We start from the raw sequence: 19,044 nt of genomic DNA on the forward strand, positions 1-19,044 counted from the left end.
CGCCGGCCTATGTAAAGGTGAAGCACGCGGAGCGTCAGTACATCGTTGTCCGTCACGTCGATCGGGTCTCAACTTTGAATCGCCCTCTGCTCCTGCGAGAGTCGTAAACGAATCTTTAATTCGAGCCAATCGACAACGAAAATCATCGTTATCCTACTCACGAGGACGTCTTTACGCTCATCTACGAAGGTAACAGGTACGCATGAAATTTTTTTACGAGTCGTCAGGTCGATTTTTTTTTTTTTTTGTTTCTATAATTAGAAATAACTACATATATATACACGATACGTATATACCGCTACTATTCTTGTTCTCTCGAATCATTTACGAATCATTAAACAATCGATATGGTCTCTATAATAATTCCACGCTAAGTCAACCTCACGTTTTCGGTAAACTTTAAAGCAGAGATAATACACCGCGTTCGAAACTGCTTCGGGCGATACATGAAATATACAGGGAACAACAGACGCGTTAACTTTTGATGGAATAAAGAATTCAAAACCACATCGAAATATAATGCATTGAAATTGAAATATCATTCTACGATGTACGTGGCGTTGATATTTACATTTCTTATTTCCTTTCTCGGTCAGTTTGCTTTCCTTCTCTTTCGCTTTCAAGTCGCAAAATATGTTTCTCACAGTCGCAATGTTTGCAAACCATCCGAGCTACGTATGTGCTTTCGTTCTCCAGTTAGCACATGCTTTTATAAACGCGTTTTCATGCATAGGTGAATATACATATATTTGTGTACTGTATACGTAGAGATATTCGTCAAAGAAGAAATAAAGAGCGAAAGGATGGCGAGGAAGGAAGAGAAAGAAGAAGAAAGATATTGTTCGGAATTTAGGAATGCTAGGAGTTAAAGTAGAAGCGTACGGTCATACACAGCCATGAGTATTACATCTGTTGAAAACTTGCAATAAATTTTGCTTTAATTAATATTTCACGTTATAAAACACGTGTAACGTAATTAAAGCAACAAATTTACAATAAAATGGTTAAAAAAATAAAAGCAGTGGGAAGCATTCAATTTGTATTAAATGTCAGCACTCTTAATGTACTTATATCGTGTATACATATACGAACGATTTTTCGAAGCAACAGGCTTCCAAATAGAACGTACAAATACGACCAACAGCATTCGACAGTAAATTAAAAAAATGTTCGAGTTTCGTTTCATAAAACATTAACGACAGAAACGATTATTGGTCCGAGTCGACGTATTTGTAACACTGAAAAACTGCGCGTACCGTTCTAAGCGCATTTTCCACGATTTTCTAGCTATTGTTAAACAAACGTATTACCAACGAACGAAGAGACGAACGACTAAGAAAGTAATTAGTTTCTTGAAAGTACCCATTCCTCGAAACAATAAAGTTGCGAACGATTTTGTTCGATCGAATAGGTGTAACGTCTAACAAGTTTCTACATTGTTCGAATTCGCACTTTTCGCGTTACTTCGATTACAATGAAGCTAAAAACAAACCAAACGAATGAAATGTAACTGGCACGAAGATTCTATACAGTGGATAAAGCTACGCTTTAATTTGCCAATATAGAATTCGCTCGATTGTTTCGAACTCCGTTTCGATTTCTCTATTCGTTGACGCACAGTCGAACGTATCTCTCGAATGTAAATTCATCATTCTGGATTTTACCAAATTTACCCATTCGTTTACGAATTCAAATGACAAACTTCGATCGAGCGTGTTCGTTGCTTTTTAGCATAATATTTCTCGTATCGAAACGCGTATACGCGTTTAACCAACCGATTGCCATATTCGAAACTTTACGTTTTAAGTGTACCGTACTCTTTATACTTGATCGATCCTCTTGAGCGCACCGATCGTTTCAACGCAAAACGCGCGCACGCTCGAAATTAACTACCCTCGTTACTATCGAACGTAATTGCAAAAGTTTAATCAGATCTTTAAATTCGTTGTTCCAAACACTCGATGAAATCTTCGTATTGACACATATTTTCCGTGGTAAGCTACGTAAACGGCATAACGATCGTACAACATCGCATTGGTGCTCGACATCTACATTTGTATCATTAGCATCGCAATCAAGAAGAACATTTTATTACGAAGAACACGCGAGTTCCGTAAATACATCCATTCGACTGATTAATGCGCATAATCCGAACGGGTCTGCTTTTCTTAACGTCCACTTACCGCGTTTCAACAATTTCATATTTTCCTCTTATCGACCGCTGTGTTCTTTCGCGGTTCTTTCAATTTCTTCGAGAAACGAATAATTCGCCGCTCTTTTCGTAGAAAGTGCACGTGAGAACGCACGATTGCGATTAGTTTTATCTCTTCACCGTTCCACGGTCCAATTCTCTCTGTACAGTCTTTCCATCTGTCGTTCATTTTACCTCATCTTCCAGTATCGTATATAAGAAAAGGATACAAAGTGACTTAAGAACGAATCTTATCATTGCCGGATAAAACAGACTTTTTTCGAACGTTCTTTGGTTCTCGATTAGGAAAACGCGATTTCTTCTCCCACGAAATTGTTCTCGTACAGCAAGAAAAGATACGGAATTACAAGTTTTCCATTACTTACGCAGTCCTGGTTTGTTTCTTTACACGATTTTCATCGATACATTTGCTTCTCCTTCTCTTCTTACGTGTATCATTGCGTTTGATGTTCGACTCGTCGTGTTTAACGTCGTCATTTGCATATTATCGTATGCATATCAATGTCATATACGATATATAACAGCTATAATACACGAGTTTCGCATTATGATTACGTGGTCGCATTTTTTGTCGCAAATTCTTTCAAAACTTCGATCATTATTCTTTCGTTATTCCTATTAAAATTTTGCCCATTCGCTTTTTTCCCGCGAGCAACATGACGAAAGATGAGAAACAGCGATAATGTTACATACAGTGTAAAACTGCAAATCTAGAAGAGAAAACCCATCGAAAATGATCTCTTTGTCATATCTATATATCTATATATATATATATGCAATGTTATCCGAAAGGTTTTTAAGGATGGAGATTTAATTAAAACTTGTACGATACGATTTGCACCTAAATATAACGACGTACATAATTACACAAGAACACGTTACTCCATTGTGATCGTTCATATTTTATACTTTTAATTAACTCAATCTGACAAAATAACACAGTCACCGACGTATTTGGAAGCGCGTGCTTTAATCAAGCAAATGGTTCCGTTCGCCTAATCATACGTCGACTCGTACTACTTGTCGCTTTCCTCCTCTAAACGAAAACAATTCGCTTACATCACTCGCCAATCTATCAATTCGTGCTTCTAGTTCAAACGATCGTCGTTAATACCCTTAAAATAAAAACTTCGAGTCATCGACTTCCTTTTACTCTTATACTTCGCTACTATCTTCATACTTGATACTTTAAAGCGTCGTGTAAATATCTTTCTAACCATTATCATCCGCGTGGTACTTTAAATTACTTTTAGAATATAAACGATCACTTGGGAGGATTAACCTTGAGAGGATTCTTACACGGAATCAATGTGAGCTAAATTTATCGACAGGATTTATTTATTAAATTTATTGACAAACATTTATGACACAAGTGCGAACATTTGTGTGAAGATAATAATAGTTGTTTATCGTTGAAAATTTGTTTCGAAAGAGGCAAGCATGTGCAAAAGGTAAAACTTAATTCAAAGAGTAGGCGATTCTGATCATTGTCAAATTAGGTGTATTCGCGATAAAACGTGGACGCTTGGACGCAACAAAGGGCGTATTGTGCTGAACTTCGCAGAATACGTTAAGCAAATAGTAAGACATAGTACGACCGTCATAGGAACAACGATGAATTTCAGAGGAGTTTCGTAGATAAATAAATAGACAGAGAAAGAAGACTCTTCGATCTGGAAGCTTTCGTATTTAACGCAATCGCATCGAAAGGTGTAGAGGAAAAAAGTAGAGGAAAAATTTCCAAGTGCTTGAAACTAGTTCCCTACTCCACTGGAAACTCGTTTGTAATTTACACCGTAAATCGACGATCGACTAGCATCGATGTAGCTACAGTTTCGAAACACTTAATCCGTACTATCCGGCTAAACCGAGCATTTTCTCATTGCGGGTTAATCGTTCGTTAATCCACTTGTAATTGGCTACTTATCGACCATCGTTTAAACGAAGATCGGAAAACAGTATTCGGTGATATTCTCGTTTACGAAGTTTACAGAAAAACGTGTAACACGATGTCTGTGATTTTATAAAATATACGTCTACAGATGTTTTCTACGAACGCGTGCAACATATACGTCAAAGACAAAATATGGTAGAGATAAAATATAGGCGGTTTACCAACTATATTCCACGTAGACCTGGTTGCTTTCATCGTTCCTTTCATTCGGTTAAACGCAAAGAACTCCGACGCACGCGTTACACAAAGTTTTATTTTTATTCGTTATTAACTATCACCGACAGTTTCGAGTCTAACTTCAATACAAATTATCCGAACAAACAGACAAGGTTAAAGAAACGAAAAATCTAAACGTTGGATTCGCGCGAACGTTCCAGTTCGTTTCATTTATCCTCGTTTATCGTTACGGGTGCGAAGATTCAAAGAAGACGCAGTTTAGCGTAGAGGGAAACGTGATTTAGCGTAGATTTTTCTTTCAATTTGTAAGAATTTTCTCCAGCAACGAATTCCTTCGTACAAATTCTTCCGCCATTCTTGTATGTAACTACTAAATTTTTCTCTCGTTTCTTTATGACCTTTGCGGAAAAAATTGATTTTCCCGTTTACTTAACTCGCTTCGAACGAAAACTGAAAACATTCTTTTTTCAATCACACCATTGTGTTAAATTGTGCGATCGAAATGAAACGTAAAAGCTCCGACAACCCTCTAACTTTGGCATTTTTTTTACTAAGATTGAAACATTTTAATAAGAGAATCGTTATTTCTACAGAACGTTTCCAACTATAAACGGTTTGTCTTGAAAACAATTCACTTTGTCGCCTGTTTATTTACGTAGCGCGATTATTGCATCGTGAAACCATCCAAGTTTCGATTTTCAAATTTTCGTTACAGATTTCTACATCACTTTTAGAACGCCGTTTAAAATTGAACGAATACGACCCGAGGCTTTTAACCTGTAACTGTTACTCTGCAGGCAAACAAAACACGTGCACCCACTCGTGTCAAGAAAAAACTTATCGCAGGATGACTGATAACTTTCAATTAAAACATCGTGAAACACAGCACGTGTTTCACAATGACTTGCAAGATAGAAACACGTATATGACAGTTATTTAACGCGTGTATGTCTCACATACGTATGTCATACGACATGTCATACGACATGATGTATGTCATACGACAAGTATATATTATATTCGTACATATATAGGCAAAAAAGAAGAAAGAAAAAGATTTAGACATCTTCCGGCAAATTTATTCTTCTCAGATACGTCGGATATCTTTTATATTCCGATTCTGATTCCCCTGTGTCCTTTTACATTTGTCCACGTCACATAGCCAACAAGGATTATCGATGGGACAATCTGCAACACCACCATCTATCGTCCCTCTTACCTGTCGCAATTTTTTATTTGCACTTTGACAGGCGCAACTGTACCGTGGCAAGCTTCATCGTGATAACGGTACAAAGGCAGATGTACGATAATCGTCGGGTTTCTTGATCGTTCAAAAGTTTAAAGAACAGAAACATTATAATTATAGGATGGTGAAAAGGCGATTCGTTGAAAACACGTGTAAGACCGAGCACGAAACTACGATGCACGCTATAACGATAAATCACAAGTTTTCCTAGTAGCTTATTCCCCAAAAGGGAAAAGAGATTTGATGATAAGTCTGACAAGGTTATTTATGTTTCTCAACTTTAGTACAATGCCCGAAGGTGTTTTTGTTACGAAGATTTGTCAATTATTCTCAATGAAATTAGTCCGCTATCGTTCAGAATAAAATAGAGTTCCACTTTGCGGACAAGCTGATCTCGTCGATCATCTTAATTCGTTAATATTCCATTATACGCATCGATAAAATTCTTTTTTTCGGTATCCTGCACGAATCTGTTTGCATGATGCTTCTTACCGTGTACTATACGTATATAGGCACATACGTCTGTATACAGAAGCACGAGTGACACTATGAAACACGTATCTACAGGTGTATCTACAAGTGGATACGCATATTTCACGCACTAAGTAGTTCCTTTTCTTTCGCCTAGTCTTTCCAAGATTTATCTCGAACGTGATAGGATGTTGAGACGAGGTTCGTTCTCGACAATAACGAGCAGCGGTTTAATTTTCAACGCAATAGACAAACGCGCTTTGAAATCATAGAGTTGTACGGTATCGTATGGCACAGGATAACGCGATACGATAGTGGCATCCGAATGCCAAATAACGAAGATCTTTTACACTCCGTCCGTAATAGTTTTTGACGAAGGAAATACACATATGCATATGCGAGCTTCTCAAATGCCAGGCTGATCAATTCCACTTTTCGTTCCCTCGTTCTCCTTACGCTAGTAAACGATTATGTTCGATTTCCGAAGAAGAAGGAAATATTTATGTTCAGAAGGTAGCATAAGCGACTGGGAATTCCAATGCGAATTTCAAAAATACTATTTTCGCAATCCCATCGCTTTTCTCTACTTTCCGATTTATGACGATAATTGCTGATCACGTTTTTTATGATTATGGTTTCTGATCTCTAAGCATACGTAATGTACTTATTTTCATACTTTGGGCTTTCGTATTTTCATGAAACGAGCAAGAAGTAGATCCTACTGCCTTTAAGTCAGTTTCACAATATTCCGAGAACTCGATGAAATTATGCGAAACTGAAGGAAAACTTTAATCGTACGACGATCAAAAATATAGCATGGCCTGTTGTCTGAATTGAAGTCTCTTTTATTTTTAGATAGAATCGTAAGCTGTGCGATCGTTACGAAAGACGACACGCGACAATCTACTCTGATTAATAATTAATATCCCGCGTAATTACCAGGAATGGCAGAAATGAATCGAATCGGTGGTAAGCGAAGCTTGTCGACGCTCGTATATCACATGGCACTTGTCGATATACGTTCGATATACAGTCGATATACACACACACATTCGTATACGTGTGTATGCTTCTAATAGCGGCAATAATCTCGCGGCTTCTCCGAACGGATAAATATCGGACGATTCAAAACTGTAAAATTGCTATGACACAAGACGCGAGCAAACACGCAATATCAAACTTTCATATATTCAGCTTTCATCGATCGTCGTCTCATCACAATGCACACACCGCATCGCGTTTCCCACGTTTACGTGGTCAAATGCTTTTTAGACTCTTCTTGTACGATCGTCTACTAATTGAAAATTTGTGTCGAAATTTCGTAGGAATGAGAATCGCTCTAAGGAAAGAAAGAAAGAAAGAAAGAAAATCGACGTTAAATATTTATACAGGAGAGGATCTTCGAATAGAAGAGAAAATTAAAAATAATAAAATATATACCATCTGACTAAATATAAAACATGTTTAAAGAAATTCGACACTCGTGTGATATTGCAACACAAAATTTCATTGAAAAAAAATCTTTTTAGAATAAGAATAGGTCTTTAGAGGGGAAAGAAAATTAATGAAAATGATCGAAGAAAGAGATAATCGTTGTTTCTATGCAATCGAATTAATTATGGGACGTCTTTAAAAAATGCCTTCATCTTACTCTCATTCACCTTCGTCTCATTAGACTAAAGGGATTAAAGGTTTGCGATTGAAGGGCCTCGAGACGCGCATAATACTACAAAATGTAATTCGTTTAAGAAAAAGTTAGAAAATTTCTTCTGCGAGACAAGAAACGTAATTAACGACGGCAGCAATCAATGAAAACGCGTACAAATTAGATTTCCGTAAAAAAGAATTGATAAGAAATCGAAGAACGTCGAACGGTATTATACAGGACAGTTATCGACAATTTAACTAAGAGTCTTCGGAAACGAGATCAAGTTTTTAGATGAAATTGCGGCATTCGTGCTTACTCGCGGTTACCTTTAAAAGGTTCTAAATTGCGTACGCGTGAGCGTGCTTAAGGGCGCCTCGTACGTTTATTAATCGACGATGAATATTGAACAAACACCTGTTCTCGTTCGAGTTCGGGGAACCGTATTCTCACGCATCCATCTTCCCGCCGCTACTTCTCCGTTTATTCTGCTTCGACATTCGTTTAACCATATTTCGTCTATTAAAGTAAATGGTTATCTCGGCAAATAAACGGTGAAACATGGGAAAGGCAAGGAAAGGTAACTGAAGGGAAGAGAAGAGATCGTGAGATCAAATTGTACAGCTCGTTCGTGTAATTACTCTGGTAATCGTTCGAGCCTCGAAGGAGAATAAGTTATCGAGTACTTGGTTACTTTACAGTAGAAGAAACGTAATTTAACAAACACCGAAGCTAGTCGTCGCGACGATTTTGCAATTTAGCATGCAATTTGTCGTTTATTCGATTAGCTTGCTTACTTCCTCCAGCAGACGTTACTTTCGTGGGGTGGAACGTTGTCAGGCTGGTGGCAACAGTAACGACAGCATCGTTTTCCGACTCTCGACTCCAGCATGAGATCGAAGTCGCATCGTTAGCAAAATATGGGTTGCTAACTACAAGCAATGCTTCCTTGCTATCCATGCAAATGATTGGAAACGAGCAGAGAAGGAGAGGGAGAGGGAGGGAGAGAGCTCCGCGTTTCTGTATCCGTTCTACTTATATAGAAACTTTCTCAAAATATTATCTTGTATTATACCTGGTACTTGCTTTCGCTTACAGCGTCTTTCATTTATATCGCTTCATTCTGACAATTTCATGAAATAACGTACCATGCTTAATCGCAGTTGCGAGGATGATCGTATCCATCCAAGCGTCTGTTAGAATAGGTTGTTAAGCTTTTGCCTTTCTGACATCGTAATCAAATTTAACACGCGCACTTTCTTTATACTGCGTACTTTCTCGAGTCTCTGTACGAGAAAGGCGAACAGAAACCTACGAAAATCAATTTATTACAACCATCTTTCCCGTTCCCCTCAGATATATCCATGTTTTTCTCGCACTTTCTTTTGTAGACGATTTTCCTCTGCAAGAGCTTTCGTCGATGTAAGCAGAATCGATGGAATTCGACCGTGTTCAACCTCGGACAGCAACAGGTTGCAAGGCATACGATCTTATGTACGATATGTATACGTAGTTGAAAAGTTTCGCTGGCCGCAGAATCGCGAACCAATTTGACAACTAAGAAACGAAGAAACGTCCCGATAATAAAAGTTTCGATGAATCTTGCTTGGAAAAGTAGCTCGCTAGAACTCTACAAATCGTTTTCACCGAAAATCGTAGCAATCTTATTTCCGAGCTTCGTATCGATTATTTTACGATAATTCTTCGATAAATAGCCCTTCGTTATCATTCAGTTGCCTACCATAAATCTTCTAGCTATCTTCTAGCTCTGTTCGTTACCATTTTATACCCGGATATCTTCTATCTATCCATTTATAAAAAAAGAAGTAGAAGAAGATATTGTTTTAGATATTAGAAGAAGATATTGCTCCTTGAGAACTCTCAACGTGCTAGTAAAATTCAAATTCTTCGCGAATCCTCGATTCCTTACACCGACGATGTATAGTTTTTCCTCTCGTTTCTAGCGTTGGCTGGAAAACGGCGTTGTTGAAGAGTTGAAAACGTTTCGCCCGCAACGCGACTATTCTTCTCTAAATCAAGATCGTCCTTGCTTGTTTTACGCGACCATTGGATATGCCTTGAACGATGCTCGAAACAACCAAAGGTATCGACGTTTTCCGAACAAAACCAATACTCAGACCTATGTATATACTACTTGCATCGCTCGTCCTTTTTCTGCTCCGCCTTCGCAGAAGCGGCCGAACAATTTTCTGCCTCGTCGAGTGTTTATCTGTTTGCATGGTACCTCTTCTTTTTCCTCTTGCTCCTCCTCCATGTTCCTTTTTCTTTTTCTTCTGCTTTTCCGCCGGTGTTCTCCGATCGCAACGCATTTGCGCATTGTTTTCGCAACTTACAAAATGTTTATCTTTTCTTTCGTTAACTTCCTCGAACCTCTTTCGAACCAAGAACCTTTTCAACTCTCTAGCTTTGCGCTCTCTCCGAGGACAACCAATTTTATTCTCTCGAGAAAACAATACGATTTATTATAAATATTTATATGGCAGCGATCGATGTTATTTACATTTCGAACATTGCTACGTGCCACTAAGACCGAGGTTACAGCTATATTAAGTCGACTTCTATCGCAAGTCGTTCTTTCCTAATCCTTCTTCCTTTTAATAATCGACGCCCTTTGTCTTCCTTCGAACCTTTAAATAATTTCTTCGATAAAAATACTTCGAAATATCTTCAGATCGTTTGAACCGTCTTTTATCAGAAATAGATGAGAAAGTGGACAGTTCGATGCGAAAATAATAAACAGATCGCAGAGAGTATCTATCAAACAAGCTTTTCCACTTTTTATCGATTAACCGCACGAATGTAATTTCAACTCTTGGTAGCTTTCGTTCTTAAACTTGGTAATTTTTCAATTAATGGTCGTAGATTGGTAAAAATGTCCCAATAACGTCCATGATCGTTGAAATTGCAAATAGAAAGACCCAATTGCGAGCTTTTTGACATAAGTTGGTCCTTTCACGTACTAGTTTAAAAAAGCAGTTGTATCAGCCTTCGAACAAAATCACAACTACGAAACAAGAAAAATCTTCCTTGTCGACAACCAAAGGTCTGCGTTCGTTCTCTCTAAAAAAAAAAAAAATCCCTTTTTCCACAAAACTTACGTTTATTTTATCCTTTACTATACTTTCCTCTTCGTAAGTCAGACGGTCCGACGAGGACTTTATGCAATTTTCTTTCGATCTTACGCACCATATCCCAATCGTGTTAATGCTTCTGCTATCGATCTCTCGTAGAAATCTATCGAGCTCCGTAAATATTTTAACAAACCATTTTTTGCGATCTTCTCGCCACTTGCGCAAAATGCGCCTTTGTAATTTTTCATTTGCATTACGAACAAATCTCTTTAATTATTCCCGATCGTTGGAACGGTAGCACGCGTACACGCGACCGTCATGGTTTGATTTAACAACGAAGAATATTCAACGCATTTGCGAACAACTGCCCGATCGAACTTTTCAACGAAAGTAATTTAATTTATACGTTTCTGGTACAGAAATTAATTAAATTTTATTCGCCGATTGTTGTCCTAAATTTAAATAAACGGGTACTAGGTTATATGTAACACGATGTTGATATGTAAATCGATTCTGTCGTATGGAGACATTCACGAATTTAGTTAAACTTCGTTTCATCGACAGTCAGTAAGATCGCGGCCTTTTAGGTTAAAAGAATTAACCGGATTCCAAAGAATCAACGATGAGTTGAGCGTACGTTTCATCGTTCGGCGATGAGCGAAAGATAGAAATTTCCCGATCGCGCATATAAATACGTAATAAATAATACAGCGAAAACGTGAAATCTGAAAGATAAAAGAAGATCATCGTACGATTTACGATGAAACATGCCAGATATTCGTTCGAGAAATCATTTCATCGACTACGCTATTGAAAGAATCAGCGACTTCAAAGAAGATTTTCAAAGATTCGTCGAAACACGTTCCATCGAAATAGCAACGATGCTTACAATTTGCGGTCTCTTTTACTGGATCCAACAATACGTGTCTACGTAAATGAATTGCAAGTACCAGACCTATAAAACCATATTACGTACACGTGCACAATTTTATCTCCGGGTGATTTCTCAACCACGACCTTTCCCTGGTAATCATTCATAATTTCTTCCCTGCTACAATGACAACGGTTTTTCCTTTTTCCAGTTTCTCTCCGATACTTGGTCCAGATACTTGGTCCAGAGAAGGGAAGATGGTTTTTCTCCCCTTTATTTATCGCGATCGGTGCTGTTTTTCTAGCAAACAGCTCAGTTTTAACGCGAAACCTTTAGAACGTTCGTTCGACTCGAACAACTCTGTTCACGATGCAAATAATCGAAGCACAAGCTGAACAAATTACCTCGAAACGCAACACGCGCAACCACGCGATCCTATACGAAATATGCCGATGCTTATTATGCATTGGCCGACTTTGTCTTTTTTTCGAAATCAGGTTATAAGGGGATGGCGATGAAGATAATTTTATTTGTATCATTTATGTTTTTTAATTTCATGTAACTCGGAATAAAGCGAAGGAACTAACGATTCTGTCTAATAACCAACTCGTTTCGTAGGAATCTGTTCGTCGATACTCGCAAAGGTCATTGGAAATTAATATCCTTTTTTCTTTTTTACTTCCGATGTCCAATTAGTAGGTTTTCATTGAAGCAAATTATTAATACAATCGTTACGGTATATGTGGTACAGATTGCGGTTACGTTAGGAAAAACACGCGCTGATCTCCGCCGCGTATGCAGCTATTTTCAAATCAGATGAAATCAGGGATTTGATACAAAGGTTTCTATAAGCGTTCCAACGCTTTCATGGGCCACTGTATGTTGAGAAGTAAATAACGTCCGTATATTTGTCTCTCATGTTGGTCAGAGGAAACCGCGTAACGTTAAAGTTAAGCTTAAGGGTAAACTGTTGGTTAGGGTGAAGATAGAAGTATAAGCGAAGGTAAAGGCAAAGGTAAAGATAAGAGTAAATGTAAAGGTCATTCTTGGTTCTCTCGTGACGTTGCGACAATGGTACCGTGAAGAACCTAACGCAAAGATTGATTACCACGGAACAAAAGACCAATGATTCCAATCCGTTTCGTATCGGCTTTCACGTGTTTTTCCATCTTTCCCCCCATTCTTTTTCCTACTTTTTTTTTTTAATCCTTTGTGCACATACACGGATGCACGCGTGCACGCAGATACACGTACTTACATACGCCTACCTCTCGATCTCATCCGATCGTGTTCCGTCCCCATTCAACTTCAGTGCGCAGCTGTAGATTGCAACGTTACTTACCGTACAGTGAACGTAGCTATTTTTATTTCACCTTCGTTGAAAAAAAATCATCCCCGTATGTAGCTACTCAGTCGAAATAATGTATCATACTTGAACTTAAACGCAGTCACGACGCTTCGTTTGGAATCTTCTCCTTTTCTTTTTTTTCTTTTTTTTTCGTCTTTTGAGCTTAGAATCGTTTTTGTAATTGAGCATCGTCTCTTTTAACTTTTCTATACGTGCGAACCTAGAAAGATTTATACCAAGTACGGAATAAAATAATCGAAGCGGCGTAACGCTCGTCGAACAGAGTACAATGCTCCGGATGGAAGAATTTTGAACGAAAGTACAAATTAGTATGCAACAGTTGCTCGTAAGAAAATGATTTCATCGAATATCGGATTGTGTCTGAAATAAAAGTTTGTTGGTCGCGGATCGTTGATTTTGAGAGAAAATATGGAATACAAAGACGGCTTGTTTCCAACGATTACACGAGTGACCGACCCGTGAAGAAGAGCCGGGGCTCAGCGTACAATCTATACGACATCACCTGAAGCAACGATGCTACTCCCTTGTCTTCCCCGAATACCCGCCAATCTATCCTTCCTCTCCCTTTCTATCGGTCTCTTTATCGAGTCGGGAAATCATCGCTCCGTTTACTCTACGTCAACCGACGAGCTGACCTCGACGGTCACCCACGGTTCTATTCGTTAACGCGGATCATTCGCCGATCAGTTTCAAATTCTTCGTCGATTTAACTCTGCCCTGTCCAAAAGAAAGTTTTAAACGTGCTACCGTGTACCTTCAAATTTATCGATTTATCGCGACTAAATGGTAAACTGTACTTACGGTAAGCTTGGCTTTACGTAGAGGCTTAAAAATCTTCGCTCGATCGAAAGATTTGTGTGCGCAAAAATCCAAGAGACGTATGCAACGTGCAGAATTGTACGAAACATTCGAAGTATAGTAGCCGGCATAATATTCAAAGGATGGAAGAAATAGAGTGTAAGGATCTAACTTGCCATTCTTGTAAAGATAATCAAAACGGCGGAGTTGGTAATTCATCACAATTTTAAGAGATCAGAAACAAACTTTCGTTTAAAAACAATTGTCCCCTGAAACTTCTCGTTCGCGAGAGATTACCTCGTTTAGACGTAAAGAATCGGACGAAGGCTGTTGCAGCGTCACAAAGTTAAACGAAATGAAACCATAAATTTCAAACACGGACGGACGATGATGGAAGAAACCACGAGGGCAATGAGGTGCTACTACGAGATGCGATGTCGAGAGGCGTTTTAATCAAGCTATACGATCCGACACCGGTTTACCGCGTCGTTTAAACTTACAAAGCGATATCTGTGGTCCCACTCTTCACTACTGATCGACGAAAGACGATGATACGCTCGTTAACGTACATTATTATTATGCGCGATTATTATTTCGCCATTTATCGAATTCGTAACGTTTTTGGCCATCGAGAAACTGTAAATTTAGAAAATCGAAAAAATGTTGCGAGAGAAACGTCGAATAGAAACGTTCCACGTATGCTGATGTCCTGATCAATGAATGGCCTCTTGTATTCGATCGTTGGTGTTATTAACAATTTACTGACCGCTAGCGGTTCAACAGCATACGCTCGTCCGACCGGCAACTCAGGCTCTGTTTCGGTTTAGACTCTCCGATACCGTTCTTTTCGTTCATCGCGAACGGTAAGTTTTCAAATTGATATAAAACTGTGGGAGCTTACGAAGCAACGCAACTGACGCAACCGAGCAAAGTATCTTGGCGCTAAATAACAAATTACTGCTCAAATAATGAGAAAGATTGTCGGCAACAAAAAGCCGATTAATAGGCTACCGATCGGTAAGCGTCGGCGACAGAAAGCCGATTAATCGGCTATCGGTCGATAAAGTGTCAAGTTACCTACAAAGATGCTCAGGTTTTTCATCAAAAATTATTCTGTCTTTTACTACTCTTCTTATATTCTTCTACCTCGTACCAACTTTCTAGAAACTATTCTTATTTCGTTTCGATACTCTCTCTCTCTCTCTCTCTCTCTCTCTCGTTCTGAAAAATTGAAAAACGTATTTTAAATAAGCGAACGTATATCTATGGGTTTTAAAATATACAAGAGAGGCGAGGTGCCAAGCAATAATACGCGTAAAAGTTACGGCAAGAAAGGAATTGCGTTGTTTTATTTCTCATTTAGTATTCATAAAACATCCGTTTACTAAGACACAATCAAGGTAATAGACGATAAAACGTACACGACGCACTTTTGATGAAAAAAGCGACGATATTTGAAATTCAAACGCAGCGTCCTGTAAATTACTTTACGTCGACACCGTAGTTGACAACGATAAGAGTCGGCACGAGCGGATTCGTACGAATTTTAAAATACGTAGAACAGACGAGCAGCTGTCTGTCGATCTGAATTGCCGCAAAATATCATTTCATTCTTGACACGTAGACATAGGCCGGTCTACCCAATACCGATGACGTTGTCAATCAAATAACTGACCATTCTTCGTGCATTTGTCGTGCGCTTCATTTGCGAATTAAGAATCTCAGTCTTTTACATGTATCGTCCATATATATGTATATGGGAATGTGTATGCCATACGATAAGATAAACCGAGTAAAATTCCATTACTTAAATCATAGCCTCGTGGGAGAAATATCCTGGTATACGAGCTAGGACAACGAACGATAAAAGTGCCTTGCCGAGAATATCCCATTCTTCGATGAGAAAAAGTTGAATTAAAAGTATACGTAACTTGTAACATAAAACATAGAACTCGGGGTAACAGATTAATAACGATGATCTAATCCTTTACAGAATGATCATCCCTTCGACGTTTTTGTTAATGGTATCCGTCACATTCGCGATCGCCGAAGAGTCCATGTCAGAAAATGTTCTCTCCGACAAACGTGCCGTTATGGGATTTCAAGGAATGCGTGGGAAAAAGAATTTTGACTCTTTGGATTCGGAGGACTTTGGAATTTTGAAACGTGCGATCATGGGCTTCCAGGTAAAGCATCTAAAATCATTTATGAAATGCTTGTTATTTGTATAATATTATATTATTCTTTTTGCATTATTACCTTATTCCTTCGAGAATTATTATTTTACCATTGTACAATATTATTATTTTATCACTCGATAGAAATCTTATATACTTGCTGCAATTAGCTATTCGTTGAGCGTGCACGTCTTTCAGGAATTTATTGACATTATGCATAATGCGTGGTTGCGTGTGTACAGGGAATGCGTGGAAAGAAAAACTCGATAATCGCTGACGTTGAAAATCAACTTTTCCCCGAGGAGACTAATAAGCGTGCGCCGATGGGTTTTCAAGGCATGAGAGGCAAGAAAGCTTCGTTAGATGACGAATATTACAAACGTGCACCGATGGGATTTCAGGGAATGAGAGGCAAGAAATCTCTCGAGGAGGTAGGCAAACAGCGAACCTTGAATTTCGAAGATCGTTTGAAAAGTGTGACGCGAGGCAAAGAAATATTACTTTTTACTCGTTTACATCGATTTATTTCTCCTTCGTTCTCTTTTCCCCTTTTTACGCCTGTAACTTCTTTCAATAGTCCTTAACAAATGGAAAAGAAACAAATTCAACGCGCTCTTTAAACTACGCTCTTGAGAAACGATAGAATTTACAACGATGAAACTTAAAAATTTACGCCATCATTGCATACGTTGCATAGTTACTTCGGTAAATGGTAAAAGCTTCGTTTCTATTGTAAAGCGAGAACCTACCTTGCGAAAGAAATGAAAGCGTTCAAAGAAATAATACAATAAGAATACTCTTTGTTTCCTTGTCCGAATATTATGATTATACCTATATACGTTTTCTATACGTGCAGATCTTAGATGAAATTAAAAAGACTACCACGAGATTCCAAGATCCAAGAAGCAAAGACATGTACGTGATTGATTATCCAGAAGATTATGAAAAGAGAATATTGTCGATGGAAGGATATCCAAATATTTTCGATAAGGAAGGCGAATTCTTGTGGGAGAAGAGAGCTCCAATGGGATTCCACGGGATGAGAGGCAAAAAATTAATTCTTGATCCGTGGCAAGATCTTGATAAACAAGACGTTATGGGCTTTCAGGTGAGTAAAGCATGTAAAATATTTCCCAATGCTTTGTGTGCAACATAAACGAAAGAAATTGCGCTGTATATGAGCACTGTGCACATTATATATTCATATTAAATAGTGCGAATCTTAAAAGATCTACGGAAACTTTGCAGGGGTTGCAACGTAGGAAGGATACGTTCGATGATTATTTAGATTATTCGATGAATCCGTCAGATTACGAGAAAAGGGTTGCGGATTTTCAAGATATAGAAAGCGGTAGCGATTCGTTTAAAAGAGCTCGCATGGGTTTTCATGGGATGAGAGGTAAAAGGAACGTTGGGGAGATTTACGGATCTAATTCGAGCCCTACGCAAACGACGATCGGTTATCAAGGTATTTATATAAATTATATAACGTTGAAAAAGATTACGATCAAATAAAATACGGATTGTGGTACTTCAAACAGGCGTAAGCAACCCTGGAAACAACCTCGCCGCGTACGAAATTGAAAAGCGATCACCCTTCAGATATCTTGGAGTCAGAGGAAAGAAGAATCCACGATGGGAATTCCGAGGAAAATTCGTAGGGGTGAGAGGCAAGAAAGCGTCGTCTTTGCAATCTGTCTATTAATGTATTTCAGTAAAGAAACATCGAAAGGAGTATGAATGAAGATTCGTGAATGTTATTAGGTAACTTGATGAACTTATTATAATTGTAGGTAATATTGTGAATAAAGTTTTACTTTTTATCGACGTTTCTTATTTCAGGCAATTAGCAGTAATAGCACTGGTTTTGTTGGTGGCAACAATGGCAACGCAACAACAATAATCACTGTGTAATGCTAGTCTTTTTGTTTAAACGTGTATTAGACTGTATCGCTTGATAGGTATACCTAAGGATAGGGGAAGACAACGCGGTACTTTTATCAGTAGACTGTCCTCGTTATTGTCATTGCATTCCATGCGTACATTGTGAAAGAATACGTTGTCTTCTCCCCTCGAGATTTTAGTTTCAACGACATATCCGTACACCGCCAATGTACATATATACGTAAACCTCGAGCGTATTACAGACCGCGTTCCTATTTCTTATATTTTGAAAAGGGCTTAAAAGACGCCACTCTCTCTCTCTCTCTCTCTTTGGTTGCTAATTTATTCTTACCGTTACCCTTTTAATTTTGATACAAAAAATTAATTTATTTTTTACATTCTCCACGTCATTCTCGAGACTGTTATGTCGACTTAGGAACAACTTAAAACGGACATAAATAATATAGAAGTAGATAGAAGATTCTATTTTTCTTGAAAAAAGAAATCACCGATATATATGTATACAGATATTTTACGCTTCAACCAGCAAAAAAAATTAAATATACTTTAAGTTCATTCCTTTCTCGGAATACAATGTGATTGTTATGACTATACAACACAATATTTTTATACTATCGATACCTCACCTCCTTTCGTGTTTTGTCACATGAACGATATTTGTTAAACACAGCTTGTTTGCAAATAAGTTTTAGAATACGTAATCGTTTAGTATTCTACCCAATGACGAAGACCTATCTATGTTGTAATTTGTAAGTGTGAAACAAGTCTCTGGCAATTTAAAAAAGAGAATAAATATCTATATAAGTTATTTGATTTACTTGTTTAATTTGAACTACGCAATATAATAGTTGCTATTTACACAACAGTTGCAATTACTGGAAGAACGATGAAAATAATGCACCTATATATACATATGTTATTTATTATTTTACAGAAGGAAAGTCTGTGTCTATATATCTACATCTAAGGACAAATACATATAAATAAAAGCACTACATTATATTAATTCAACAAGTGCTGATATTGGCACAAACTTATAATTGACAGGAAAATATTCTATTTTAACAAATATGTCTATTTTTCTGTATCGGAAGTTTTATATAAAAACTTTATTATCAAAACACCTT

At 37.9% G+C, this 19,044-nt stretch overlaps 1 protein-coding gene across 5 annotated transcripts; it reads left to right on the forward strand.

Moving 5' to 3' along the window:
• Positions 1-9: 9 nt before the first annotated feature.
• On the forward strand, positions 10-18,730 carry LOC117210511 (tachykinins). 5 transcript variants are annotated; one of them, XM_033453618.1, is made up of 7 exons: positions 10-196; positions 15,829-16,021; positions 16,255-16,443; positions 16,869-17,120; positions 17,261-17,480; positions 17,554-17,776; positions 17,855-18,730. In XM_033453618.1, exons 2-6 carry the CDS (start codon positions 15,830-15,832, stop codon positions 17,715-17,717), a joined length of 1,017 nt encoding a protein of 338 aa, XP_033309509.1. In that variant the 5' UTR covers positions 10-196; position 15,829; the 3' UTR covers positions 17,718-17,776; positions 17,855-18,730. The 5 variants fall into 5 exon arrangements, with proteins under 5 accessions (XP_033309509.1, XP_033309510.1, XP_033309512.1 ...); XM_033453619.1 differs by having other exon boundaries at positions 11-196; positions 17,863-18,730; XM_033453621.1 differs by having other exon boundaries at positions 11-189.
• Positions 18,731-19,044: the final 314 nt, after the last annotated feature.

This window comes from Bombus bifarius, unplaced genomic scaffold, assembly GCF_011952205.1.
Source record: "Bombus bifarius isolate JDL3187 unplaced genomic scaffold, Bbif_JDL3187 scf7180000008206, whole genome shotgun sequence".
NCBI classification, from domain to species: Eukaryota; Metazoa; Arthropoda; class Insecta; order Hymenoptera; family Apidae; genus Bombus; species Bombus bifarius.